At 43.2% G+C, this 27,867-nt stretch overlaps 1 protein-coding gene across 1 annotated transcript in view; it reads left to right on the top strand.

Annotated features, from left to right (window-relative positions):
• The window catches only part of TENT4B (terminal nucleotidyltransferase 4B), a 771,840-nt gene that overhangs the window by 694,152 nt on the left and 49,821 nt on the right, over positions 1–27,867 (top strand). The window contains exon 9 of the mRNA XM_044081982.1: positions 9,169–9,272. Coding sequence (XP_043937917.1) covers positions 9,169–9,272 — 104 coding nt within the window. The remainder of the gene's footprint in view (positions 1–9,168; positions 9,273–27,867) is intronic.

The following is a 27,867-nucleotide window of genomic DNA, read 5'->3' as shown; positions in this document are numbered from 1 at the left end:
GGATCCAGAGATTACTTCTACCGAATACTACTTGGAAGACTTCTAAAGGTAAGTAGCCCGTTGGGGACTCTTTCTTGCCTCAGCCGATGTCAGAAAAAGTTAACAATTGTTTAACCTGTGGGAAACAAATACCTCATAAAGATTTCCACTCTTACTGTCTGCCTTGTTTAGGCCCAGCCCACGACGTAGCAGCCTGTTCGCCTGTGCCTCTTTCAACGGACGAACGCTTAGGCGTCGGTCGGAGTTTGCAGAACAGTTTTTCGGTTCTGGTTTTGCGTACATTATGCCGTCGGATCCTCCGGCTACCCAATCTACCAATAAACGCAAAGGTAAAGTCCGTCACTCGCGGTCCGCCGTTTCGGCCGAAACCACGGTAAAGCAAATCATGAGTGTCTCGGTTTCGCCGAAACCGAAAACTGATCAAAGTACAGCTGAACCTATTCTTACAACTGAGGCCCCTGCTACAACTCTTGAATCGACCTCAGAAATTTTACCCACTACGGTGGTTGACTTATCAGACACCATCCCCTTGGATGTCTCTACCCCAGCACGTGGTGCTGCTAGGCCTCCAGCAGCCATGTCCATTAAGGCCTTCGCCAGGGCTAAAGCAGCCAAGACTACTAAAACAGTGCCTGTTAAACCCCCACATCCAGGCCCTCTTCTAGTTCTCAAATGCTTTCTTTGGCAGAAGATTTAATTTCTTTAATTAGAGGATCTCAATCTCACCCAGACAGGGCCTCTCAGCCCCAGAGAAGAGACCTAGGGCAGAGCCCCTGAGCCAGTGTCTTCTGATGATTCTGCTGATGAATCAGACATAACTGACCAGCCAGAGGCTCCCTTCTCCAATTTTGAAGATTCTGATGCTGAAGAATCCATTCCAGCTGCTTCCCCACCAGAAGAATTCTCCTTTGGGGAAACCTTGCATGCCATGCGAGAACAGTTCCAATGGCAGCAACAGGATTTTTCAGACTCCAGAAAAGACTTAGGACCTTTCTGCACCTCCCACAGCACAGGCCCTTAGCTATACCTCCTGTTCTCTCTGTGGTGGATGATGCTTTCAATGATGTTTGCTCCGCTCCAGATTCTTTACCCCAGCCCCTGCCAAACCAGATAGATTTTACAGGGAGCCAGATACTCATCACCACCTTTACAAGGCCCCACTTGCAGACCCAGAAACTATATCCCAGGGTCCCAAGGCAGTAGCAGCGACCACAGCTAAAAACCCTATTCCTTCTGAAAGGGAAGCAAGGTCATTAGACAGATGGGGTAAAAGGTCTACACTTCAGCTACTCTCTCAGCTAGAGCTTTAAACTGTCAGTTTCACATGATACAATACCAAGAGTTTATGCTTGATCAGTTAACTAAAAACTAACCACTGATGAATCTCTTGATAAGAAATATGTATTAGAGATGGTAAATAACATACAACAGGTTAGCAACCATTCCTTAAAATGTGGCTATGATGCACTGGAGGCTTCATTTAGATCAGCCATGACAGGCACAGTGATAAGAAGGCATGCATGGCTAAAGGAACAAGCTTTACGGATCATGTTAAAGCTAAGTTGCTAGATGCTCCTATGGACAAGACAAGTTTGTTTGGTACACCTGCCCAGCAGGTTATGAAGAAAATGGAAGAAAAGGCAAAATCTGTTCAAACTGTTAAAGATTTCTTGCAGGTTCAACCCCAAGGTTTAGCAGGAACTGGCCTGCCAAAATTGGTCCTTTCCTGACTCCACAAAATTTCAAAGGGGCAGGAATAGACGTTCCAGAGGCAGAAACCAATCCAGAGGAGGTGCCTACAGAGGACGACAGTGGCAAGGTAACAACAGAGGCACAGACACAGCCACTGCCACTACATCAGCACAACCACAGTGACTTAATCCTAAATCCGCCTACCAGGGAACAAATAGCAGCTCCTCTAGGCGGAAAGTTAACCTTATTTTCAAAGAACTGGCACTACATAACAAAAGACAAGTGGATTTTACAAACCATAGATCAAGGTTACGGTTTCACTTCCACACTTTACCAGTCAAAAGAGGAATGCCAAATCTACCTCCAAATCAAAAACAGAGGCTCTACGCCAGATAATGGAGTTAGCAAACATGAGAGCTGTGGAAAGAGTGCCAACAGCAGAACAAGGAAAGGGGTTCTATTCCAGACTATTCCTAGTTCCAAGAAAGGAAAAAGTTGGAGACCAATTCTCGACCTGTCCACCTTAAATACATACATCATTGTCCCAAAATTCAAAATGCTGACCCTACAGCAACTTCTTCCCATGCTGGGCAAGGAGTCTTGGCTGGTAACTCTAGATCTCAAGGAGGCATACCTGCACGTCCCCATTCGACCAATCTGCAGAAGATACCTCAGATTTCTTGCAGGATCAGAGCACTATCAATTCTCAGCATTGCCCTTTGGCTTATCTACTGCGCCCAGAGTATTCACAAAATGCCTGGCATCAGTAATCGCCCATTGCAGACTACAGGGAATTCAAATTTACCCATACCTGGACGACTGCCTGCTACAAGGGGACAACAAAAGCAAGCTGACAACAGATTTACAAAGGGTCATTTACTTGCTACAAGGACTGGGATACACAGTCAATTTACAAAAGTCAAGGCTGATACCATCCCAAACAAGGACATTCTTGGGCTGAATTGGACACAGTACAACAAATGGCATTCCTGACTACAGAAAAACAAACAGAACTTCCTCTTTACTTCTTGGCACTAACAAAACTGAACAAGTTAACAGCAAGAAAAGTTCTGCAGGCCTTGGGCTTCATGGCATCATGCATACTCTTGGTCCCATTTGCCAGACTACATATGAGGAAACTACAGTGGTACCTAAAGAATTTATGGTCCCAACACAGACACAGTCTAGAAACAGAAATCCCACTAATTCCATGCTTAAAACAGGAGTTCCTATGGTGGGCTCAGGCATGCCAGTCAAACCCAGGCCTACCCTTTCGCAGATGTCAACCAAGCCAGACCATCACAACAGGCGCTTCAGACCTAGGATGGGGGCCCACATGCTGGACAAATGCGTGCAAGGATTGTGGACACAGGATCAACTTCACCTGCACATCAATCTAAAAGAAATGCTGGCAGTAAAACTGGCAATCCAAAAGTTCAAACCATTTCTCAAAGAGGGCCAGTTGATGATAAGGACAGACAACACCACAGTCATGTGGTACATCAACAAACAGGGAGGCACTCATTCATAGCCCCTATGCAGAATGACCTTGGAGCTGTGGACCCTGGCACTCAGCTACAACATTCAGTTACAGGCAATATTTGTACCGGGGAAAGACAATACTCTAGCAGACATATTAAGCAGAACCACTTTGGATGCCCACGAATGGAAGCTGCACCGGACATCTTCAAGACCATCTCAAAGAAATGGGGAATGCCACAGATAGACCTATTCGCATCACCTCTCAATCACCAGCTCAAAAATTCTGCACAAGGACATTCCACCCACTAGCATGGAAAGTGGACTCACTCTCCTTCAACTGGAAAGGCCTAACAGCATATGCATTCCCACCTCTTCCTTTGATACACAAGGTACTACTAAAAATCAAGGAAGAACGTCCAAGGATAATCCTGATAGCTCCAAACTGGCCAAGACAACACTGGTACCCACTACTGAAGAGCATGTCTCGAACAATATGTGGCCAATACCCTGATGCCTTTGATGTTAGCTCAGAACAACTACAGCATCATACATCCAAGCCTAAAACGCTGCAACTGACTGCATGGAACATCACATAGCAGCAGCTAATCCAGAACTTTCCCAAAGAGTTAAAGACATTATTCTTGAAGCACGCAGACCTTCAACAAGAAGGAACTATGCTGGAAAATGGAAAAGGTTTGTCATTTGGAGTACGGAAAGAGGAAAAGATGTGTCAAACATAGATATGCCTAACATTCTGGAGTATCTGGCGAACTTCTTCATTCAGGCCTGTCCTACTCCTCCATCAAGATACATGCATCAGCTATTTCAGCAGAATACAGCTTTGATCCACCTGTTTTTCGCACCCTTTGCTCAGGCAGTTCCTCAGAGGAATCAAGAATGTAAAACCTCCAAGGAAACCACCATTACCAGCTTGGGATTTAAACTTTGTGCTAGAAAAGTTGACACTATCACCCTTTGAACCAGCAGCAACAGCAGACCTACAACACCTGTCATGGAAAACTGCTTTCCTACTGGCAATTACTTCAGCAAGGAGGGTTTCAGAACTACAGGCCTTAATGGCAGTGCAACCCTTCCTAATCTTCCACCAAGATAGAGTGTCCATGAGGACTAATCCTACATTTATGCCCAAGGTGGTATCCAGAGTGTCTTTAAACCAGGCAATCCACCTACCTACCTTCTTTCCCAACCCACAAAACAGAGGGAAAGAATACTGCATACCTTGGATGTACATAGACAGCTACGCTACTACTTGGACAGAACAAAAAATAGCAGAAAGACTGACCAATTTTTGTAGCCTATGCAACAGGAAGGGAAGGAAAAGCTATTTCCAAACAGACAATCTCCAAATGGATAGGAAATTGCATACGATACTGTTACTCCTTCCATGGAAAACCAATTCCACAGAACATAAGACCTCATTCTACAAGGGCAACAGCCACTACCACAGCCTTCTTACGAGGAGTGGCAACCAAAGACATTATTGAGGCGGCTACTTGGACCTCCGTGCATACATTTGCCAAGCATTATAATTTGCCTCTATATTCCAGATCCCGAGCAGGGTTTGCCACTGCTGTACTGCAAGGGATCCTAAACACACCATAATCTACTTTTATCCTCCTCCCTAGTTGGCTATGGTATTCTACCCACTTGTTATGACTGCAGATGCATCCATGAAGGACATAGTACAGTTTTGTACCTACCATAAATGTAGATGTCCGAACTGGATAGCATCTGCAGTCAGGATTACCCTCCCTCCTTCCCTCTGTGGTACTCCTAGGGTGTTTACCCTCCTAATAGCTAGCTGTTGGGGGAGTTTTTATGGTGTATTTGTTTGTATATATGTACATATATGCTTATTGTTGTGTTTACCTCTGTCTATTTGGAAACATTGGCATCTATCCAAATTTTAGCCTGCAAGAGGGCTACTGGCATCTGGGGCAAGAAACACTGAGGAAAATGGCGTCGGCTGATGCTTTTATACCCGAAGACCAACAGAGATGACGTCGGGTGGAGTGCGACATCAGCCGAAGCCGGACCCGGACTTTGGAATCCGGCCGACTGCAGGGCTGCCTGACGACAGGACAACCCACTTGTTATGACTGCAGATGCTATCCAGTTCGGACATCTACATTTATGGTAGGTACAAAACTGTACTTTTGAGACAACAGATATCCCTAAATCCAGGTCTCCCCATCAGATTTTGCTTGGAGAGTAGTTTCAGTAGGGCTAAAAGTGTGAGGTGTTTGGGAGACAAAGGGGATGGGTGCAAGCACAAAAATATAACACAGATGATTGTTCTAATCAAGGCCGTCAACCGTCTGAATCATCTTTGCTCCCCAGACCTCTTAAAGTTGTTACAGACAGTACCATAGTCATCAGCAAGCAAGGCCTTACCTCCTGTATAGATTATCAGTGTTACCTTGGGATATAGCTTTGCTGCAGTTTCACTGTAAAGGTATCCTACATCTAGTCAGAACAAAACTGTATGGCAGACAAGCTTAGCAGTACAAATGCACATCGACATGAGTGGAAAGTAGACCAAGGGGAGGTCTTCCAAGATTTGATCTGTCTGTGGGAAGTTCCTCGATAAGCCTCTTTGCTTCCTCTCTGAACAATCAGTTAATGGAATTCTGCCCCAGGACTACATACAGGAAGGCCTGGAAGACAAATACCTTTTCCTTTCCTTGGGCAGAAGTCCCTGGATGCTTTGGCACCCTTTCCATTAATATCCAGGATACTTCTGAAAATTCAGAAGGAATCCCCCAAGATTATTGTGGTGATTCCCTTCTGGCCCAGGAAAGAGTGGTTCTTTGTTTTAGAAATGGCCAGGGGCAATTACCACAAACTTCTTCACAGAGTGGGGTCTACTCGCACTGTAGCAGGGATGTTTGATGCACCCTGACCCCAATCAACTTCAGCTGACTTGCCTGGCTGTTAGGGGTCTTAATTCCCTTTGGATGCCTGTTTACTGATAGCATACAGCAGGTATTAATGGAGACAAGAAGGCCTGTTACTAGAAAATCATATATTAGCAAATGGAAAAAGTTTTCTAGTCGGTTCCAACAACATAACCAGTACCATTTCAGGGCTAACGTTTCTCTGTTTTTACAACATTTGTGTGAATTACTCTCCTGTGGCATTTCATACTCCATCAGGGTCCATTTTTCAGCCATTTCAGCGTGTCCACCTATGTTATCTCCCTCTTTCAATGCATTCTCATATAAAAATGTTTTTGAAAGGGGTTTTGCATAAGAGACCTCCAAGAAAACCGGTGGCTCCTACTTGAGATCTTAATTTTGTATTAGAGAAGCTAAAACTTGCTCCATTTCAACCAACTGATCTGGCTGACTTGAGGTTCTTAACATGGAAAACTTTTTACTGATTGCTGTGATCTCTTCAGGAAGAGTATCTATGCTGCAGGCTGTTATGGTAAGTCTCAGCACTATCTCATTTTCCACAGAGACAGGGTTTCTTTGAGAACTTATCCTTATATGCTTAAAGTGGTATCTGAGTTTACTTTAAGCCAAACTGTCCATCTCTGTTTTCTTTCCTGAACCCAAAAATAAGGAAAAAGGATACTTCATACCTTGGATGTGAACAGGCATCTCTGGTACTAGCTTGACAGACCAAAACCTTGCAGATCTTCAGATCAGTTCTTAAATTTCTTGTGAAGGTTAAGAAGGGATAACCTGTATCTAAACAGACTGTTTACAAGTGGTTGTCTCAAGACTATTACATTTTGTTCTCACCAGAACAAAACTATTTCAGGCAAGGGTCAGGGTTCACTCTACCAGGGTCTTGGCTTCATCTATGGCTTTTTTTTTGGAAAGGGGTGGGTTCTATAAGCATTTCTGTTTTCATACTTTTATAAAGCAGTACAAGCTTGATTTTTTTTTCACTAGGTCTAGGTCCGGCCTTGCCAGGGCCATTCTCCAGGGGCTTCTGGACCCTTCCCCTTCTACCACCCAAATGCATTAAGTTAGGTTCATCTGCCCATATAGCTAAGACTACTGCAGCAGTGATCATTATGAAGAAGGTAGTTGTGTAAGTAAACTTACCATTACAGTAGATCTTCGAAATATCACTGCTGCAGTAGCTGCTCCCTCCCTCCATCCCTCTTTGTTTTCGGAGTATGTTGTTTTGTGAGGGTGTGTGTTTATTTGTACTCCTAGCTATGTCCTTTCAGGGCTTAGCTTCCCTCTCTCAGTTGGCATGAAAGCTTGGCCCCTCTTTTTAGGCAGCTGATCTTGTGCTGCCTAATGGTTTCATCACCATGGAAGGTGCCCTGAAACTTTGGATGCCGTCCAACTTTTATATCCTTGGCAGGATGTAACCCCATATAGCTAAAGCTACTGTAGCAGTGATCATTGTAACATCTACTGTTATGGTAAATATACTTTCAAAATTCTACTTCCTATGTATTGTTAATCAGACTTCTCCCATGATTCTGTTTTATCTGCATGTACTGCTTTCTTTTGTTACTGCAGTGGTGGTGCTGCGGTAGCGTTGTCGCCTCACAGTAAGACGATGTCCTGTCCGATTCTCAGCTAAAGTGTCTTCTGTGTGGAGACATGCGTGAATGGGCGTACCTTCGTTGAAGGGTGTGCATCAGAGCTGGCAACTCGGCACATAAAAATCTACTGTCAATCATTAGCGGACCGGAGTTCCGCTGTGGCGACCCCTAACCAGGAAAAGCCGAAAGACACAACAACTGCTTTCTTTTGTTGAAGTTGTATGAAAGCAACAAACAGTCCTGGATAGGGAGCCTCTTCAGAACAAGACCAAATTTCTAAAAACACAGATGAGACTCGCCACAGCAGAAGTATGAAAATAAATCCTTTAATAGCTGCAGTTAAAAGTAAGCGCTTTCACGTCCAAATGACGCTTCTTCAGACTTTAATAACTACACAAAGACATGTCCATTTAAATAGTACTGCCTGTAAATCCATTTCCTAATTAACTAAACTAATTAAAACATTTAAAGACATATACACGTCAAACCAACAAATAGAATAAAAATGAAAATAAAAATTCCTGTGTGTTTGTATACGTATGTCTGAGAAAATAGTATATATACATTATATATGTAAAAAAATATATATAAAAAAATATATAAACAATATATAACATAACTAAAAAATAGAAACGTCTTAGTGAAACACTCGAGTCAATATAAAAAATCACGAATAAAACATTAATATGAAAAAGTCATAAATAAAACATTACACTTTAAATCAATGTAAATAGGGGCGTGCTGCTAGAAAAGGCTTTAGAGTCACCTTTTGATAGGAATTTTTATTTTTATTCTATTTGTTGGTTTCGAAGTGTATATGTCTTTAAATGTTTTAATTAGTTTAGTTAATTAGGAAATGGATTTATAGGCAGTGCTATTTAGATGGGTAGGTCTTTGTGTAGTTATTAAAGTCTGAAGAAGCGTCATTTGGACGTGAAAGCGCTTACTTTTAACTGCAGCTATTAAAGGATTTATTTTCATACTTCTGCTGTGGCGAGTTTCATCTGTGTTTTTAGAAATTTCTTTTGTTGAAGACCTATGTTTTTAGTAACAAGGGTCAGATTTTTGAATCCATGCACATTCAACGTCTCAGCTTGGAGGCTGTGTTGATTATAGGTTGTGATGTAGAGATCACAAAAATGTCCGGTATCTACTGTTATGGTGAGTTCCTCCTCAGATGTACTGTGTGAGCATCCCTGAGAAACTGATCTGTAAGTTTCGCATCTTTGGAAACAAAGAAAATGATTGCCTTTGTATGTTCTTCTGGTGTTAGAGCACATATTTCTTCTGCCTTACTCTGTCATAAGTATGGTGATATAAACTAGAAGTTTTAGTTGGGCCTATGAAGAGGATGTAGTTAAGATCAAGTCAGTGGGTTCTAATCTGATTTTGGCTCATCTTGTTTTCATCTTTCTTTCATATGTGTCAGTAAAACTTTATTTCCACTGTTGTTTCTCTAGCATATTGAGCCGCATAATTAGAGTAACTAAAGAAGTAACGGAGTACAGAGTGTGGATAGCAGAGAGATGGGGACAGCTAACAAGAAGCAGATCTGCATGCAATGGTAAGAGACTATATTGTAGTTGGTATGTTTCTTGAAAAGCATTTCATTGTGAGACCTAGGATTTTAACAAAAGTCTAACACCAGTAAGCAAATGAGAGACTTTATTTGGTGTGATGAATACATCAGTTTCTTCATAAAGAAATTGGTACAAAGACATAATTACCCTCCTCTCTCAACAAATTCACCAAACATGTTTACTTTATTTCCTAAAACTTTTAAATTTTAAATTTCATTTTTTTTTGTTCTCTTGTCCCTGTTATTGCTTATATAGTTAAATGCACAGTTTAAAGATGCTTTCATATCTTAGTGTAATTGATTTTCTTTAAGTACTGTGAATGTTACATTTTTTCCCATTTTCTGACGCAGCATGTAGTTCAACTAGCTGCATTTAAAATAAAAGTAAGCCTGGATTCATATACTTACTTTAAAGTATAGGTGAGAATACTTTCAGTAGACTGGAAATGTATTTTAATTTCAAGTGTAGAGAATGCCTAAATATTAGGTGCAGATTTGACAGAGCTTTTAAGAAAGGCATGGGCTAGTGGTGCTGTAAACAGAGGTGCTATCTTGTATGGTGCACTTACACATGCATTTTATACCCGTGAGGGTGACATAAAATGGCTGCTTTGCTGTTAGTGCCAGCATCACATGCGACAGCTGTGAAGATTTGGAATATGCTTAAATCTTGTGCTGCCTCGCAGTGCACTTTTTTGACTCTGTGCAAACACTGTGGTGGGGAAACTTACCCGCCAAATTTCTTGATTGTTTACAGATCAAGATAGCAGAAGGCATTAATCCATTTGATTTAACAAGGGTATTTATTGAGTAAAAGTATCATGCTGTTTGAGTCATAAAAATACATACTTGGAAGCTGCAAAATTGGTACAGGATTTGTTGTACCCATTTTAAAATTGCATTACCATATGCTAGTGTTTACATTGCTTAACACTGTACACTTGCTTAGATCAGTTAAGTGACTGGAAAGTAGTAGTACAGTCTTTTTAAACATGTTTTAGTTTGTCTGGAGTATGTTTGTGAATAATGCATTTTTACAGATCATGCGTAGGGTTAAAGGTAACCTGGGTTTAAACGCACATGTAGTTGTGATCACATTTTCTAGTTTGGCATTGTGTAGTAGTAGTAGCGATGTTGTGACAGTAATAATAGATTAAATGTGTGAGGTTGTGCTTTTGTTTGAGATTATCTGCTTCGACCTGGGGATAGTATACCTGTATGAGTAATGATTATTAAATATGACAGCAAGTTTATTTTTTAGGTTCATAGATGAGTGCTAGGCTAGCTGCCCTTCTGGACCATTTATGCCTAGCCAATTTTCTTTTGGTGCTTGAATTAACCGTGTGTTATCCCCAGTTAGAATTGGGATTATACGACAGATTATTTCCATGATATACATGTCCCTTTTTTTAATTTCTCCAAATCTTTTGGGTTTCTAATACCGTGACGGAAATGGACCCCATTCCTAAATCAAAGTACGATTAAAGTTTGTGAAATTTTCACTCTTTGATATCAGCCAAAAGTGCTCTTTGCAGCACCCACAATGTGCCCAGTAATGACTCCTGCAGTTCGTATGGAGTTACATGTATTGGTAGCATATATAAATACGATTGTAGACTCTTTTTATAAGACCAGTTGCTCCTATTACTATTGGAATTATCTGAGTATCTTTCTCCCATATTGCTCTTGTTTCTGCCAGCAAATCCTGGTGTTTTATGACTGTCTCTCTCTGTACGCAAAATGCTGTAGTCACTGGGTGTGGCAATTTCAATAATCAATGCCACTTTTGTCTTCTTTTCTTGGACCACTGTATCCATTTTACTAAAATCTATGTTTTGAACTGTTTGTAATGGATGACCCATGTGATGTGGGCTTCTTCATTTTCTGTGATACTTTGTGGCTCATGTTTCCAGTGTTTTTCTGTCACTTCAGTACCATCATGTTTGCACAATCCCCAGTGCAGCAGTCTCACTACATTATTATGCCTTTCAGTATGCAGTCCTCCTGCCATTAGTATGTCGCAACCAGCAACGAGGTGTGCAACTGTTTCCAGTTCGGTTTTACAAAACCTACATTTGTCAATTTCTCCCACATGTTGAATGGACTTTGTAAACCAACGTGTACATAGTCCACTGTCTTGTGCCACCAATATTAACCTTTCATCTCTTGGTTTGAATTCACCTCTCCTTAACCATTCCTGCGTTTGTTCCTGATCAACATGAGGTTTTTCCAGAACTTTTCTATACTTGCAACTATATTTGTTTTTTTTTCCACATTTCTTGCCTTCTCATCCGGTCCCTTCCTCTTATATATTTTTTTTTTTTGGCACATTCAGTTGCTGCCTGTTTTTTATCCACTTGTGGTTTGATTTCCATTCATGCTTGATGCAGATATGCGTCTGCTAAATTAAGCAAAGAAGTCATCTTAGATTTATTCTCCTCATGTTTCAAAACTTTCACTACATTTGGGTCTTGTGAGATCAGCAGATGTGTGTGGAGTGCTATGATTGCAGATCTATACATGTAATCAATTTCAAGGAGGCCCATCCCTCCTTCAGAACAGGGAATATATAATCTTGGTATGCGCTGATTTTTATAAATCATTTGGTGAGCATGAAGCATCCTTCCTGTTTTCCTGTCTAATCTACCCGACACATTTTGGGGCCAGTCAGTCACTCCAAAACTGTAAGTTAGGCTAGGAAGAGCAAATTGGTTTATAGTTTGGATTTTGTTCCTAGATGTCAGCGCTGTTTTCAGGATTTAAGTCTTCTAAAATATTCCTTGCTAAGTTTTATTTGCATTTGTTCATGTTTTATTGTTGATCCTTCATCAGTTCCCAAATATTTATACACTTCCTCTTGCAAAAGTTCTTTTGTGTCACATTCTTGTCCCAGACTGATGTTTTCCTGGTGCTGCAGTTTTCCTGCTTTAAAGGTTGCTTTTGAACATTTATCAAGACAAAATGACATTCTTATATCATCTGAAAAAAAACAAGCATTCTGTTGATGATGCAGAAGAGGTTTAGGTCAGCAGCCTGGATATTTCTGATGCCATTTGACATGCTGATGTGCGATAGATCCATCAGTATTGGGTCGGAGGATGCCCTGCATCTCTGACACTGGTCACCTCTTATCAGTCCATAGGATACAGAGTATAGTGATAGGGCTTTGAGTCAGTCCATGTAGGATTTGATAAAAAGGTTTTTATTATTATGATGATATTTGGAGTAATAGTATCAATTATATTAGAACAGTCACTGCTCCATCAAAAGTTAAAACAAACTGAGGCATATGAACTTGCATAATACATTAAAATTGGATATCTTGCATGTTTCTTGGCAGCACAGAACTAACTGTCTTGATTCTCTCAACCCTCTGAAGTGAATCTACTGTCACAAGGTACTGATGTTACAGCTTAGTACCAGGTATAAAAGCCTGAGTACCTATGAAGTCCTTCCTCAGATCATTGTTTCAGTATTCCAAACTGTTAGGTTATCTCACCAAATAACCTGAATGTCCAGACAGTGTACCAAAGCCAAAACCTTCTATAGAGGCATATGTCCGACATATGACCTAAGCCCATGGGCTTAAGGGGTACATAAGTGGATGTTGGAATATGAAAACATCTGATTATGTCAAAGCTAGGAGACCTGGAGACACCCGAGGATACGAGAAAAGCAAAGGTCATCTAAGAGAAAGAGAGAGAAAGCAGAAAATGGTTCCCCCTCAGATCTTGATACTTAAGACAAAACCTGCTTGAAAATACAGAATGGTGATGTAGAGGTAGAAGGAAAACTGCACCAGTGATCAAGTGGACAATTCCTGTTATGGTAATTTCATACACATCTGTACTGTGTCGTCCTTTAGAGCACTGTTGCAGTATTCCAGACTGTTGGATGATTGTCACAGCTAAATGAGTGGTATGGATGGATGGATCAGGCATGGGGAACTGTCAGTTAGTCCAAAGAGAACGCAAACATGGATGCGCTTCTGCAGTTGACCGATGAACACATCATCATCTTATTCATAGTATCCATTCTGGATTGCTTGGTTTATCTTGGATACTTCTTATTCTAGATCCGAGTTATTGTACAATACAATTTTTATCCTTCTAAGTGTTCTTTGACCTGCTACACAGTAAATCTTTAGCCTGGTAGATGCTAACAGTTTGTCTATACTGCTCATGGATCACACCAGGAGTAGAGGCAGTAACACTTTGATTGTTTACCTGATTAACAAGAACACGCACTCACAAAAACAGATCTGATGTTGTCAGTTTTTATTCATTCCTCAACTAATGGGATCTGATCCGACTCTGCTGTTATGCTAGCTCATGGCCTCCAACTAACTCTCGAGCTCTTTCCCTTCCCACAATGCACCACCCTTAATATCTCCAAGATCTAGTTTGGTGCTTTAGTGTCTAGTCGTGGTTGCCTTCGGCTCTCAAGTCTACAGTGGGAGATAAGTCTGTTTTTGATAGTTCCTTTCTAAAAACTTCTGTAAGCAACTATATTTTTAATCTTTTGTCTTCATATTAAGTTTTTTTTTCTGTTCTCTTCGTTACTCTTTGAGTTTAAACTTTCCTACCATCTTTGGTAGGCGTAATTTGCCTTCCCTTTACCCTTTTTTACACACAGTATATTTTCTTTAATTACCATTGTTGGTATTTTCTCTTTTTCTACAAGTTTGTTGTAGATGTTCTTCGTGTTTCACTGTTGCAGTCATCACATTTGGGTTATCCCTGCCAGGGTAGCCCTCGGCTGGCCCGAATACCCGAGACTTAGTATTTCTGTGTCGGTTGCTGTCGTTTGAGGACTGACGTCAGGTCGTCGGTGGTATAAAGTAAGGCAGCCAACGCCATTACATCAGTCTTTCTTGCCGTGCAGCCCGAAGCAGAAGCAGTTCGCATGAGTGCTGGTCGGCCACTACCTGAGTTTTCATTTCCGAATTGAAGTTTAAGTCTTCTAAAGCTAAGTACCCCATTGGTGATCCTTTTTTCTTGCACTAACCGATGTCAGAAAAAGTTAATAATTGTCTCGCCTGTGGAAAGCAAATATCACACTGAGACTTCCACTCTTACTACGTCACTTGTCTAGGCCCAGACCATGACATCCCCTGTTGTCGCTTCTGTGCTTTGTTTAACACCAGAACTATCCATCGTCGGACCCTTATTGTAGCCAGATATTTTCGTTTACAGTCCTTGAATTCTGATACGACTTCGGTAAACCATCTGACAGCAGATCTTCCATAAAAACGTAAAGATAAAGACAGACCGCACAGGTCCAAACCTACCGATGATGCTTCTGTTAAGCTAGTAGTCAGTCCTCCGGTACTCAGTGAGGTGCTTTCACAGCCCCTGATTCCCACTTCAGTTGATTCGCAGGCTGCTACCGAGACCCTTTCAGAGTTCGGCATGCCGCAAAACCCTTCGACTAAGGATCCTGCTGTCGTCTCTACCTTGGATGGGTCCGGAGCCGCTGAGCAGGCACCGGCTTCCGAGGAAGTCCTTTGCACCACTGAATCTCTATACAAACTGTCTACTTTCGTGACTACCATTCTTTCGAAAACAACCAAGTTCCTTGGGCCCAGGGTTCGAACTACACACAAGAAACTGACTACTCACTCTCAGGCGCCTGCTACCTTGCCTCAGTCTCAAATGCTTAAAATGGTGGAAGACCTTATCATGCTTATCAGGGGAAGTCAAGCTACCCCCTCAGAAAGGAAGAGAGATCTGTCCCCAGTAGTCTTGTCTGAACAAGAGTCAGATGAATCGGATGCATCTGACTATGCAGACTTGCAACCCCTCTCCACCTATGAGGATTCTGTTGCAGAGGAATTCATTCCTTCAGCCTCTCCCCCAGAAGATTTTTCCTTTGGGGAAACCCTGCATACTTTAAGGGAGCATTTCCAGTGGGAGAGTCAGGACTACCCTCTGTCTAAAGAAAGAGACTCTGAGAATTCCTAGATCTTCCGCAGCACAGACCCTTGGCCATCCCCCAAGTCCTGGATGTGGTGGATGATGTTTTCCTTGAATCCAGCTCAACTCCTGATGCCCTATGTCCTGCTCCCAGAAAACCAGACAGGTACTACAGAGTCCCTGACTCACACAATTATCTTTTTAAAAATCCAACAGCTGACCCTGAGGTCATTTCCCAAGGGCCTAAAGGGATTAAAGCAACCTCTGCAAGAATCCCACCCCCCCCCCCTCAGACAGGGATTCCCAAGCATTGGACAGATGGGGTAAAAACAGTGTACACCTGAGCTGCTCTTGCTATCAGGGCACTAAATGGTCAGTTCCATATGCTTAAATATCAGCAACATACCTTGGAACTCCTTAAACAAAAAATGTCTTCCTTTCCTGCTTGGGCAGAATCTAAAGATTTACAAGACTTAATGCATTCTGCAAGTCACTTTGCATTGTGATTTTGATGTCCTAGAAGCTTCTTGCAGGGCAGCAGTCACTGGATCTGTCATTAAAAAACATGCATGGCTTAAGGAACAACCCTGCCGATCATGTCAAATCAAAATTGTTGGATGCCCCCTTGCACAAAGATAACTTATTTGGCACCAAGGCGGAAGAGGTCTTAAAAAAGATGGAAGAAAAAGCAAAATCTATGCAAACAAAGATTTCTTACAGTTCCAGCCCGCAGGCATTTTCCCTCCAGTCCTTTCCTGCTCCGAGTAAACAGGCCCAGCCTAGGCCCCGTGGTGGCAGACCCCCCAGACAGCAGCCCCAGGGAATGCAGAGATCTAAACAGTGGACTACCTCCACTTCAAAACCAGGGAGATGTTCTTCGTGTTTCACTGTTGCAGTCATCACATTTGGGTTATCTGCTTGCAGTAGCCCTCAGTCGGCCTGATTATCAAAGTCTTGGGTCCTGCTTTGGGTGCTGTCTCATCTTCCATGACGTCAGCCAGTCAGGGGTATAAAGCATGCAGCTGACGCCATTTTATCAGTCTTGCTGTGCGGTGCCTGAAGCAGAAGCAGTTCGCAAGTGCCGGTTGGCCGACTCCTGAAATTTTCATGAGTTTCAGAACTGAAGTCTTCAACTAAGCTAAGTACCCTGTTGGGGAAACTTTTTCTTGCTCTCAACCGATGTCAGTAAAAGTTATTAATTGTATTTCTTGTGGAAAACAAATACCTCATAAAGATTTCCATTCCTACTGCCTTCCTTGCCTATACCCAGATCACGAAGTACCTTGCTGTCGGTTTTGTGCCCTATTTAATCAACGAACTATTCGTCTTTTGTTCTTTTGCGCTTCTAAATATTTTGATACTCTGTTCAATTATCCAGAAATGGCTTCAGTAAGCCACCCGTCTACCGATATTCCAAAAAAACTCAAAGATAAAGACAGAGACAGACCGCTTAGGTCCAAAGCTGCCGATGATGCTTCTCCTAAGCTAGTCGCCAGTATTCAGTGAGGTGCTTTCGCAGCCCCTGTTACCTGCTACTTCAGATTCGCAGGCCTCTACTGAGACCCATTCGGAGTCCGGTATGCCGCAAGATGCTTTTTCTACTGTGGAACCTGCGGATGTCTCTACCTTGGATGGGTCTGGAGCCGCTGTGCAGGCACCGGCTTCTGAGGGTATATTCAGGCCTGCAGACTTGCATATTAATCCAACGCAATCTTCTTCTTCTAGGCCTAAAACTCGATCTATGCCTAAAAAACAACGCCCAGACCGCATGGTCAGGCCCCTATGCCTAAAAAAGAAATGATAAGAATGGCTGAGGACCTTATTACTCTAATCAGGGGAAGCAACCCTTCCCCCTCTAAGAGACCTAGAACTGATTTTCCTTCTGATTCTTCTGATCAGGATTCTGAAATTTCTGTTTTCTCTGATGACCAGGATTTGCCCTTATCTCCCTATGAGGATTCTGATGCAGAGGACTCCATTCCCTCCGCTTTCCCTCCAGAGGATTTCTCCTTTGGTGAAACCTTGCATACTCTTAGGGAGCATTTTCGCTGGGAAAGCCAGGAGTACTCTGACTCCAAAAAGAGGCTTAGGGGAGTCTTACTCCAGCCTCAACACAGGGCTTTAGCTATCCCTCCTGTACTAGACATCGTAGATGATGCCTTCTCGGAATCTTGCCTGGCCCCTGACTCTCTACCTCCTGCTCCCAGAAAACCTGATAGGTATTGCAGGGTACCATTTCACAGGGACCCAAGGGCATTAAGGCTACTACTGCTAAAAATCCTACCCCCTCTGATAGAGATTCCAGGGCACTGGATAGATGGGGAAAGAATGTATACATTTCTGCTACTTTAGCCATTAGGACTTTAAACTGCCAGTTTCATATGTTAAAATATCAGCAGCATATTATTGGATTGCTTAAACAGAAAATGATGTTGATTCCTGACTGTGCTGAAAATAATGAATTACAGAATTTAATGCATTCTGCTGAACAAGTTGGAAAACATACTTTGCAATGTGGTTTTGATTCATTAGAGGCATCTTGCAGGGCTGCTGTCACTGGGTCTGTACTTAGAAGGTATGCTTGGCTTAGAGAGCAACCTCTGCCAGATCATGTTAAAGCTAAATTGCTGAATGCTCCCTTAAACCAAGACCGCCTGTTTGGCAACAAAGCAGCAGAAGTACTTAAAAACATGGAGGAAGAAGCTAAATCTATGCAAACTGTTAAAGATTTCCTGCAAGTACAACCTCCCAGATTTAGTAGGCACTGGCCCTCTAAAAATTGGTCCTTTCCTGCCTCTTCCAGGCCTTCTCAGTCCAAACCCAGAACTAGCAGAGCACCCAGGCTTCAGTTCCAAGGTATTCACAGGCCTAAACAGTGGGGGGCTCCCACTACCAAAGCAGGGAGTAGCAAGACTCACCGCTGTGGTAAACTGTCTCAGTGACTTAACTTTAAACCTTCCTAGCCCTGCTCAACTGACTGTTCCTTTAGGAGGAAAGATTGCTCACCTTGCAAAAAATTGGGAACTCATTACCCAGGACAGATGGGTTTTAAATATAGTTCCCCAAGGATACAGATTCCACTTTCACTCCTAACCAACCCCAAACGGCTGGCCAGACCTACCAAATCAGTGGGCAGAGGCTCAAAAGCAAGTTCTCACTCTTTTAAGCATCAGAGCTATTCAGTCTGTTCCAGAAGAGGAATTGGGGACAAGGTTTTTACTCAATACTTTTTCTGGTGCACAGAAAAGGCAATTCCTGGCGTCCTGTTCTGGAGCTGTCTATCCTAAACACATTTTTGGTAATCCCAAGATTCAAGATGCTAACTCTTGATCAGCTGCTTCCCATGCTAAGCAATGATGCCTAGTTGGCAACACTGGATTTAAAGGAAGCCTACCTGCACATCCCAATAAGGGAATCTTGCAGAAGATACCTACGCTCCCGAGCAGGCTGCATGCACTACCAGTTCTCTGCACTGCCCTTTGGCTCATCTGCTGCACCCAGGGTATTCACCAAGTGCCTAGCTCCAGTCATTGCATTTTGCAGGCAAAGAAATATTCAAATATACCCATACATGGACGATTGTCTAATTCAGGCAGAAAGCTAGGACATACTATTAAATCATCTGGCTTTTGTAAAGAAATTGCTAACTTCTCTGGGGAAATCACATCTTGTACCCTGCCAACAAATGGTATTCCTGGGTGCAAGCTTGAATACAACTTCCCAGATGGCCTACCTCACGCCAGAGAGAAAAGTTCATTTGGCAGCCTGCTTCAAACTACTGGCCACAAAGACCCAGCTATCTGCAAGAGAAATTCTGTAAGCCCTAGGGTTCATGGCCTCCTGCTTTCTACTAATTCCATATGCAAGACTGCATATGAGGAAACTACAATGGTATGTAAAAAGCCTATGGTGCCAGCATTCTCAGGATCTAGAATCAATGATTCCTATCAGACCTTGTCTACAGATAGAGTTCCTTTGGTGAGCAGAGGCCTGCCACCAAAACAAGGGACTGCCATTCACTCTACCTCCTGCCGAACAAACCCTAACAACAGACGCATCACACTATGCATGGGGGCCTCACTTGACAGGGCAGTGCATTCAGGGCAAATGAAACCCAATTCAAATGCACCTGCATGTCAATCAAAAAGAAAAGTTAGCTGTACAGTATGCTCTGACAGCCTTCAAGGACCACATTCTTCCAGGGCAATTATTGGTAAAGACGGACAACACCACTGTTATGTGATACATAAACAAACAGGATACATAAACAAGCAGGGGGGAGCCCACTCTTACCCTCTCTGCAGGCTAGCTATGGCTCTGTGGAACACAGCCTTGAGCTACCAAGTGCACCTACAGGCTCAGTTCCTGCCAGGAAAGCTAAATACACTGGCAGATGACCTAAGCAGAAATCTCATGGACCCTCTCGAGTGCAAACTGGAACCAAAGATATTCAACATGTTGAGAAACAAATGTGAGAGCCCAGAGATAGACCTGTTTTCCTCCCCCCAGAACTACCAATTGGACATATTCTGCACAAGGACTCCCCACAAATAAGCTGGGAAAGTGGATGCCCTATCCTTCACCTATCAGTTTATGCCTTTCCACCTTTGCCTCTCCTCTCCAAGGTACTACTAAAGATCAAACGGGACAAACAAAGGACAATACTGATTGCACCAGACTGGCCACACCAACACTGGTACCCCCTCTTGCGCAGTGTGTCACTGCTGGCGCCATGGCACCTGCCTCAGACCCCTGCTCTGCTGTCTCAGCAGGAGGGCCAGATTCTGCACCCACAGCTTCAAACCCTGAACTTGGCAGCCTGGCTAATTACCTGATCTCACCATTCCCATCCCTAAGTAAGCAAGTGATGGATGTCATTCTGGAGGCAAGGAGGCCTAGTACTAGAAAATCCTATGCTGAAAAATGAAAATATTCTGTTCCTGGAGTCAAACTCATGGGATGGACACAGTAGTGCCCAGTTTACCTCCGACTCTTCAATACTTAACTGAGATGCTTCACAGGGGCATTTCCTTTTCCTCCATCAAAATTCATCAGCTCATTACAATACAGAACCCACCCCTCTTCTTTCATCCACTGTGAAGCAATTCCTCAGAGGGGCCAAAACCTTAAGACCACCCAGGAGAGCCCCTACTCCAGCCTGGGACCCTAACTTTGTATTAGAAAAGCTCACTCTACCTCCCTTCGGGCCAGCTGCAAGTGGAGACTTGAAATTCCTTTCTTGGAAAACAGCCTTCCTTCTAGCCATCACTTCAGCAAGAAGGGTGTCTGAATTACAGACCCTCATGGCTGTGGAGCCTTTCATCATCTTTCATGCAGACAGGGTGTCTCTCTGGACCAATCTCTCCTTCATGCCAAAGGTGGTATCCAGTGTGGCCCTTAATCAGTCAATTAATTTGCCAACCTTCTTTTCTAATCCACAGAACAAAGGGGAACGAATACTGTACTCCTTGGACGTGCACAGACAATTTAGATTTTACTTGGACAGGACTAAACCTCTCAGGAAATGTGAACAGCTGCTGGTTGCATTTGCTGCAGGGGCAGAGGGGAAAGCTATTTCAAAGCAAATCATTTCTAAGTGGATTGGCCATTGCATTCATTTCTGCTATAAGCACCATGGAAAACCTACCCCACAGGGGATAAGAGCACATTCAACCAGGGTTGCATCTACCTCTACAGCCTTTCTTAGAGATGTCCCTACCAGGGACATCCTAGAAGCTGCTACCTGGAGTTCTGTATATACCTTCACCAAGCATTGCAACTTGCCATTTTTTTCTAAATCCACAGCTGGCTTTGCCACTGCAGTCTTGCAGGGCCATATAGCTGGTCCTAATGCTATCTAATTACCTCCTCCCATCCTTAGCTTTGGGAATCTACCCAAATGTGATGACTGCAACAGTGAAACATGAAGAACATAATACAGTTATGTACACTTACCATAAATGTAGATGTTCGTGTGTATTCACTGTTGCAGTCCTGGTTACCCTCCCTCCAGCTCCCTGACTTCTATTGTATATACCTCTATTCTTGTTTACTATGCTTAAAGCTTTCTGGTGTATTTGCTTTTTGTTGGAGGTGTAACCTTGTATATAATTGCTTCCCATTATGGGGGCACCTGACATCTGGGGCAAGAAATTCTGATAAAATGGCATCGGCTGCATGCTTTATACCCCTGACTAGCTGACGTCATGGAAGATGAGACTGCAACCGACGCAGGACCCAATACTTTGATAATCAGGCCGACTGAGGGCTACTGCAAGCAGATAACCCAAATGTGATGACTGCAACAATGAATACACTCTAACATCTACATTTATGGTAAGTGTACACAACTGTACTTTCTAAGCCACTCCCTTATGGTAAGAAATCACAATGACTCGCCTCCTCCCGACCACCCCTCTGCCCACCTTCACGTACCCCTAGGAGGAAAACTCTCCTTTCACTCAAGTACCTGGGCCATCATTACCAAGGATCAATGGGTTCTGAACATTGTGTCTCAGGGATACAAATTCTCCTTCCACACCATCCCAACCCCAAAAGGGTTCCCATATCTACCACCAAATCAGTGGGCAGAGGCTCAAAATCCATTCTTTGCTCTCTTTGAGGGCAGTAGAGCACATTCCTGCAGAACAGATAGACCAAGGCTTCTACTCCAGACTTTTTCCTGGTACTCAGAAAAGAGGGCACCTGGTGCCCCATCCTCGCTCTATCCATTCTAAACACCTTCCTGGTGATCCCAAAATTCAAAATGCTCACCATCCAGCAGCCGCTGCCCATGCTCTCCAAGGATGCCTGGCTAGCCACCCTGGATCTAAAAGAGGCCTACCTCCACATTCCTATCAGGGAATCATGCAGAAAATGTCTGTGCTTCAGGGCAGGATCTCAACACTTTCAGTTCTCTGTGCTTCCCTTTGGCTTATCTACTGCTCTCAGAGTTTTCACAAAATGCCTGGGTCTGGCCATTGTCTTTTGCAGGCAAAGATATATTTAAATTTACCCCTACTTAGACAATTGTCTTATTCAGGCAGACAGCCAGGAAAAGCTGCTCAAGCACCTGGCCTTTGTAAAGAGCCTACTAACCTCCCTAGGGTACACAATCAACAAAAAGAAATCAAAGCAGGTGCCCACCCAAAGGATAATCTTCCTAGGAGCAAGTCTGGACACAGCATACCAAATGGCATACCTTACACCAGACAAACAAATTTTCCTGTCAGCCTTCTTCTCTCAACTGGCCACCAGAACCCAGCTTTCTGCAAGGAAAATCCTGCAAGCTCTGGAGTATATGGCATCTTGCATACTCCTCATTCCACATGCCAGACTGCATATGAGGAAACTTCAGTGGTACCTAAAGAGCCTTTGGTGTCAACACTCTCAAGACCTGGAAAATCTTCTACCTATAATTCCTTGCCTCAGAAAGGAATTTCTTTGGTGGGCAATAGCATGCTCCCACAACAAGAGACTGTCCTTCTCCCAACCCCTTGCCGCCCAGACCCTCACCACAGAGGCATCAGACTATGCTTGGGGCTGCACACCTGGATGGCAGGTGCATACAGGGCCAATGGAGCCCACAGCAAATCCCCCTGCACATCAGTCAAAAAGAGATGATGGTTGTGCAGCATGCCCTGATAGCTTTCAAACCCCTTCTTTCTCCACGGGTTCTCCTGATCAAGACAGACAATACCACTGTGATGTGGTACATCGACAAGCAGGGAGGGACCCTCTATGCAGGGTGGCCATGACCCTTTGGCTCACCGCCTCTTCCACGGAACTACACCTGTTAGCACAATACCTACCAGGCTCTTTCAACTCCCTGGCAGACCAATTAAGCAGAAAACTTCTGGACCCACACGAGTGGCAGCTCAACAGAAGTACCAAAGTTACACACTGGAAATCAGTCACTGTACTTTATTGCAGAAGACAAACGGTAAGCGCTTTCACAACTTAATGTTGCTTCATCAGACCACATCACTACAACTGATGCTTGGTTAAATACTAGGACAATTAGTATGACATCACAATTTAAAGAGATATTACTCCACTAACATAAGAACATATATCGATATCCATAGAAAAATGCATAAAATATATAGAAAGGTGTGTATTTACACACAATATTTAAAAAAGGGGGAATGTCATCCCTGATGGTTATTAAAATATGCATATACACACACATTTTGTGCACATATAAACACTAAATATGAGTTTTTTATATATTTTTTATATATTTTTATATATTTTTTATATATTTTTTATTGTACTATTATGGTTATATGTGCACAAAATGTGTGTGTATATGTATATTTTAATAACCATCAGGGATGACATTCCCCCCTGTAGTGATGTTGTCTGATGAAGCAACATTAAGTTGTGAAAGCGCTTACCGTTTGTCTTCTGCAATAAAGTACAGTGACTGATTTCCAGTGTGTAACTTTGGTGCCTTAATTTACTTTTGCTGTTGTTGTGTGTTTTGGGCACCTCAGTGTACCTGCAGCCGTTTGTTTTTTGCATCTTCAACAGAAGTACCTTCACCCTAATAACTCAGAAATGGGGAACCCTGAAGACTGACCTCTTTGCCTCCCACACCAACCATTAGCTCAGCAAATTCTGCACCAGGGAGCATCACTGCATGGCTTGGAAAGTGGGTGCCCTCTCCTTCCCCTGGATCAACCTCTCGTTCTGTGCCTTTCCTCCCCTACCTCTCATCCTCGGTACTGCTCAAAATAAGGGAGGAAAAAACAAGGACCATTCTTATAGCTCCAGACTAGCCCCATCAGCACTGGTACCCCTTGCTGCGCAGCCTGTCCACGCTGCCTCCATGGCATCTTCCTTAGATTCCCAACCTCCTAACACAGAGGGAAGGGGAATTCATGCATCCCCAATTGCAGACACTCAATTTGGCAACTTGGCTTATTCCCTAACCCTGAAACAATCTGCCATCCTCAATAAACAGGTTCTGGATGTTATCCATGAGGCCAGACACCCTAGCACCAGAGAGTCTTATGCAGATAAATGGAAAAGGTTCTGCACCTGGATCCAGGCTAAGGGGGCCAGTATGGCACAACCCTCCATCCCTCTCATGCTGGATTACTTAGCTGACCTACTACACAATGGTCTCTCTTTCTCCTGTATAAAAATTCATGCCTCTGCTATTTCTGCTCATTTTCCTACTAAGCAGCCCCTTTTCTCACACCCTTTGATCAGAGGGGCTAGCAACTTGAGGCCCCCAGAAGAGCACCATCATCAGCTTGGGACCTTAACTTTGTCTTGGAAAAGCTCACCCTGCCTCCTTTCGAACCAGCTTCTTCTGCAGAGCTAAAATTTCTGCCCTGGAAGACAGCCTTCCTTCTGGCCATCACCTCAGCCAGAAGAGTCTCTGAGCTGCAAGCGCTCATGGCTGTGGAACCCTTCATAATCTTCATGTGGACCTGGTATCCCTCAGAACTAACCCATCCTTCATGCCCCAGGTGGTGTCCACTGTGGCTCTCAACCAATTCATTCATTTGCCCACCTTCTTTCCTAATCCTCAGAACAAGGGGGAAAGGATTCTTCACTCTCTAGATGTGCAGACAGCTCAGATACTATCCGGACAGGACTAAATCCTTCAGAAAGTCTGATCAATTTCTGGTTAGCTTTGCTATAGGGGCAGAAGGCAAAGCCATCTTCCAAGTAAACCATTTCCAAATGGATAACATACTGCATGCATTTCCGCTGCAAACAGCATGGTAAGCCTCCCCCCATGGGGGTCAGGTCACACTCCACCAGAGCAGCCTCCACCTCTGCAGCTTTCTTTAGAGGAGTCCCCACCAGGGACATCCTGGTGGCTGCCACCTGGACATCTGTTTACACTTTCACCAATCATTACCACTGCCTTACTTCTCCAAATCCAGGGCAGGGTTTGCCTCTGCAGACTTGCAGGGCATCCTAGCCAGCCCCTAGCTTACTTGACTGCCTCCACCCATTTCCTCAGCTTTGGGAATCTACCCAAATGTGGTGACTGCAACAGTGAAACACAAAGAACATAATACAGTTGTGTACACTTACCATATATGTAGATGTTCGAGTGTATTCACTGTTGCAGTCCTGGCTTTCCTCCCACCATCCCCCCTTTTTTTCTTTCTCCTATTGTCACCTTTCTTCCTTGTTGTTCTCCTTTCTTTACAAGGTACATATTGGTATTTATTTTCCACTGGTGGAGTTCTTCCACCAGAACCTGGCCTCCTACTTTGGGGGCTCCTGACAGGTTAGGGCAAGAAAAACTGATGTAATGGCGTCAGCTGCCTTACTTTATAGCTCTGACGACTTGACGTCAGTCCTCAAGCGACAGCAACCAACGCAGAAATACTAAGTCTCTGGTATTTTGGCCGGCCAAGGGCTACCCTGGCAGGGATAACCAAATGTGATGACTGCAACAGTGAATACACTCGAATATCTACATTTATGTTAAGTGTACATAACTGTACTTTCTTAATCCCATTGCTGGTATTTAGAGTTTACTTTAGCTCTTTTCTCTTAAATATAAAAATGTCTGAGAAAGGTCCAGCTGTATTTAAAAAAATGTGATGTGTGGGCACAAGCTGCCTTTTTCCAATACCCACCATCTGTGTGTGTATTGCTTTGGTGCAGTATTTGTTGTTGGTTCATCCCCTGAGCTCTAGCAGACAAGAAAAATAAGCTCATTTTAAAAGGATTACTGTCAACTTCCTTTTCTGAAGCCATTGCTGGGGTTCAGTCCCCCAAACACAAGTCTAGAGACCCTGCTAAAGAGGTCTAAGTCATCTGAGTCTCCAGCCTCTTCTTCATCGGAGCCTAGAAAGAAGAAAAAGTAAGCTGGATCCAAAACTACTTATGGTTCGATTCTCATCAGATCCGATTAAGCCTGTGTTGGATCCTACACCCTCGGATCCGAAACCCTTACCAAAGACAACATACTCTCCAAGTTTGGATCCTGTCCCATTCAGAGTGCCCTCTCCCTTTGGTGTTACAAGTCGCCATCCCTGGTATCTCTCGTTCCTCCAAGAGTCTTATGGAAGCAGATGTTGAGATGGATGATGAGGAAATTCATCATGGAGCAGTTTTCAGAGAGGAGTTCACACAGTTCCTACCCCTTCGGGTCAAGAAATCCGATCATCTACTACTCCACCCATTTATAGTTCCTTCTCTAGTCCAACCTGTGGGTTTAGAGTCCTTGAATCTGAGTGTTCCGGGTCCATCTGGTTCGGATCCGAAGAGAGCATTGTCTTCGGATCTAAATGCTACTGTGAGTGCACTGGCTCTGACATTCTTGGAGCTGGGTGACTCTTGTAGCCGAAGCATTCTTGTCTGATCCGGGAGGATGGAGTCAACTGTGAAGCTCTCAGAGCCATCTCTTCCTCTCGAAGCTTCAGCACTGGATAGCTTGTCCCCAACTCTCCACCCTAGTGGATTGTTCTTGGGGTGGAGAGAGGCGGTGAGCCATAAATTTGCCTTCTCTGCTCCGTCGCCTTCCTTCTGTAGGGAACAGTCTGCCTTTGAGGTTGTGAAGAGAGTATTCTCTGTAGGGTCTCTGTAGAGTGAAGCAGCTTAGCATTTTTTTCTCTCTGTGTGACTGGCTTGATTAAACCTTTATAAAAACTTCTACAAGGCTTCTTATTCCACCTGCTGGGAAGGTATTAGAAGCATTCTTCTAGATCTGAGAGTTGTTGTTGTTGTGTCTTTCGGCTTTTCCCGGTTAGGGGTCGCCACAGCGGAACTCCGGTCCGTTAATGATTGGCAGTAGATTTTTACGTTTAAAACACAACAAGGCACTGAAAGACACCCACTGGTAATCCGAAAACACCAAGATGCAGGAATCACGAACCAAATGCTGAGTAAAAATTTTAATTAAAACAGCTCCACTAGTTCAGCGTAAAAAGTAACAAACACTCCAAGCATGTAAAGTCAAGCGCTTTCACCCGGGCTCTCCCAGGCTTTTTCAAGACATTTTTACATTGGGTGATGGGTCTTTTTATATTACCCTTATTCAACCCAAATACTTTAATTGACAATCAATTAAACTAAATTGCTTCACATTTACCTTTTAAAGGAGTATAAGCCCTTTACATCCCATTTGCACATTAATTCCATTTGTAACATATTAAATTCCCTATTACTTTATTCATATCTTAACCAAATATTGTTCATATTTCACTGAAATTGTTAAAAAACATATACAAATACTTAATACTTAAAACTTTAAATAAAATCTTCCTATAAGTGTTGTAGAACCACTTGCAGCCAAACCAAGTTATTTTAAATGTCAAGTGGCCTCTACCATACTTTGTAACTTTTTTAAAAACTTATATAACAAGTATTTATTTAACAACATGCAGTATATTTTTTTTTTTTTTTTTTTTTTTTTTTTTTTTCTCTCTGTGTGACCGGCTTGATTAAACCTTTATAAAAACTTCTACAAGGCTTCTTATTCCACCTGCTGGGAAGGTATTAGAAGCATTCTTCTAGATCTGAGAGTTGTTGTTGTTGTGTCTTTCGGCTTTTCCCGGTTAGGGGTCGCCACAGCGGAACTCCGGTCCGTTAATGATTGGCAGTAGATTTTTACGTGCCGAGTTGCCAGCTCTGATGCACAACCTTCAACAAAGGTATGCCCATTTACGCATGTCTCCACACAGAAG

This window comes from Protopterus annectens, chromosome 8.part1 (assembly GCF_019279795.1).
Source record: "Protopterus annectens isolate FY-2018-M chromosome 8.part1, PAN1.0, whole genome shotgun sequence".
Lineage (NCBI taxonomy): Eukaryota > Metazoa > Chordata > Ceratodontiformes > Protopteridae > Protopterus > Protopterus annectens.
The sequence above is the reverse complement of the archived record's forward strand: the minus strand, read 5'-3'. Positions and strand labels throughout refer to the sequence as shown.